General features: G+C 33.8%; 1 protein-coding gene across 1 annotated transcript; it reads left to right on the top strand.

Moving 5' to 3' along the window:
* Nucleotides 1–6: 6 nt before the first annotated feature.
* On the top strand, nucleotides 7–1,427 carry LOC105315927 (cold shock domain-containing protein E1-like). The gene is made up of 7 exons (XM_011410705.2): nucleotides 7–69; nucleotides 115–177; nucleotides 231–350; nucleotides 399–506; nucleotides 789–861; nucleotides 904–1,072; nucleotides 1,122–1,427. Exons 2-7 carry the CDS (start codon nucleotides 157–159, stop codon nucleotides 1,171–1,173), a joined length of 543 nt encoding a protein of 180 aa, XP_011409007.2. The 5' UTR covers nucleotides 7–69; nucleotides 115–156; the 3' UTR covers nucleotides 1,174–1,427.
* The last annotated feature ends 533 nt before the right edge of the window (nucleotides 1,428–1,960 follow it).

The following is a 1,960-nucleotide window of genomic DNA, read 5'->3' as shown; positions in this document are numbered from 1 at the left end:
GTAAAAAAGAACGGGCGACTGTCAGCAGATGAAATAAGAAAACTGGAGCCAGGATCTGTTAGGAGAGAAGTACCTAATGACATCACATGACACAATATGACATCATTACTTTAGACTGTACAACCTGAAGCTTATGAAGGAGTCATAGTGAGACCAATGAAGAGTTCTGACAGCTCAGTGAGTTATTTATTTATTATTATTATTATTATTATTATTATTGATGCATGTAGGATGAATATGAAGGTCTAATAAAGCCAGTGTTAGATATTCCATTGGTTGGTGGTGAGTGTATCCCTTACAGTTTCACTAGCATCAGTGACCACAAGATATTACTACAAACTGGAGAAACAGTACGACTGTTATTAACAGCTGATTATAACATTAATATTAATTAACAGGTTAATTTTCAGTTGGGATACAATGAGCTGAGTGGGACTTACAGAGCAGTTAATATAACAAACAAGAAAGAGTTAATGAGAGGAACGGTTGAACGTATCAAAGACCAAGTGAGACCTAGTGTAGTGTAGCACAGTAGCATAAGTCAAAGGGTCAACTGTATATTGACCCCACCCATAGCCTAACCACCTAATGTTAACTGTGCATGTACCTGTGTTGACCCAATTTTCTCACTTGACATGAATTACTAGTATGGTAAAAGTCACATGATCCAATTTTCTCACTTGACATGAATTACTAGTATGGTAAAAGTCACATGATTAATGAGTTTGCAACTGTATTAACTGTAATGACTGGACCAGGACTGGTTCTTATTGTCATCCATTTATTAGTTTGGTTTCATTAATTATAAAGATGATAATGGAGAAACTATTTCTGTTTTCTTTCACAAAAACTCAATGTCAGGTAATGTGTGTTTGGTTTGGGTGTGGCTTCATTTCCTTGCAGATGGCTGTGAATTTAGTGAATTAAGTTCAGGAGATGAAGTCCAATTTAAGACAATGTTCAGTCAGAGGAGTCAGAAAGACAGTGCCATTTATGTTAAGAAAACAACAACTCCCCAAGGCAGACCAGAGAGACTACGCCATGGCTCAACTAAAGGATCTTCTGCTTTAGTGTATGTTTCTATTGTTAGTAACATTACATCATAGTGTGTCTATATTTAGAACTGTTGTTCGGCAACCCAAAGGTCCTGATGGTAGTGTAGGATTCATGTAAACCTCCTCCTCTCCATTGCTGACCTGACACACACATTAAGTTAAAGAAACAAGCTCTAGAGACTACACAAAATGCTTTTACAAAAAAATAACAATTCAATTATTATTTTTTATAATTGATTAATTAATTCTAGTCCCCTGCCACTCTTTCCTGTATTGTTGATAATCTATTGTTACTAATAATAACACCAAACTGTTGTTACTAATAATAACACTGAACCATTGCTATTTCATTGGTCTTTGATTGTACAATGAGAAGTTAGGTGTGGTCAAATGAACTGACCCAGGACTACTATCATCATCTTGTTCTTGTTCTCTATTATTGATCAAAAATCTTTTAGGAATAAATATTTCAAACCAAGCCTGAAATAATATTAATACAATAAAATAATGATTAATCCCTACTTTATAATGATTGTTGACATCAAGTCCAACTAGAGAATATGGCCATTGGATTAATCCTAAATGCACTTGGCACAACCTCAGGTAATCAGAAAATGTGTCACACAAGAAATGACAATTAAGAGCTAAATCAATCAACCAAATTCCTCTAAATAATGAATCTATTCAAGTAATAAATAATGGCCATAATTAGTAAATAATTAAAGTCAGAATTGACTTAAAACATTCTACATAGCATAAGGACATTGATATGTATCAGAAAATATAATAAAAATTTGGGGTGGTTTCAGAGCCATTTTTTGAAAGAAAAACCATGGGCTATAGCCTTGGGTATTTTTCAGAATTTTGGCATTTTTAAAAATGGCCATAATTTGAAAAATTGAAGT

This window comes from Amphimedon queenslandica, unplaced genomic scaffold (genome assembly GCF_000090795.2).
Source record: "Amphimedon queenslandica unplaced genomic scaffold, v1.1 AMPQUscaffold_6868_Cont21177, whole genome shotgun sequence".
Lineage (NCBI taxonomy): Eukaryota > Metazoa > Porifera > Demospongiae > Haplosclerida > Niphatidae > Amphimedon > Amphimedon queenslandica.
The sequence above is the reverse complement of the archived record's forward strand: the minus strand, read 5'-3'. Positions and strand labels throughout refer to the sequence as shown.

What these genes read in the sequence shown, in the direction of transcription:
- LOC105315927 (XM_011410705.2), top strand. Translation starts at nt 157, where the DNA reads ATGAAGAGTTCTGACAGCTCA. An exon ending in TGAAGAGTTCTGACAGCTCA is followed by an intron (nt 178 to 230) that starts GTGAGTTATTTA and finishes TGATGCATGTAG; the next exon opens with GATGAATATGAAGGTCTAAT. An exon ending in TACTACAAACTGGAGAAACA is followed by an intron (nt 351 to 398) that starts GTACGACTGTTA and finishes ATTAATTAACAG; the next exon opens with GTTAATTTTCAGTTGGGATA.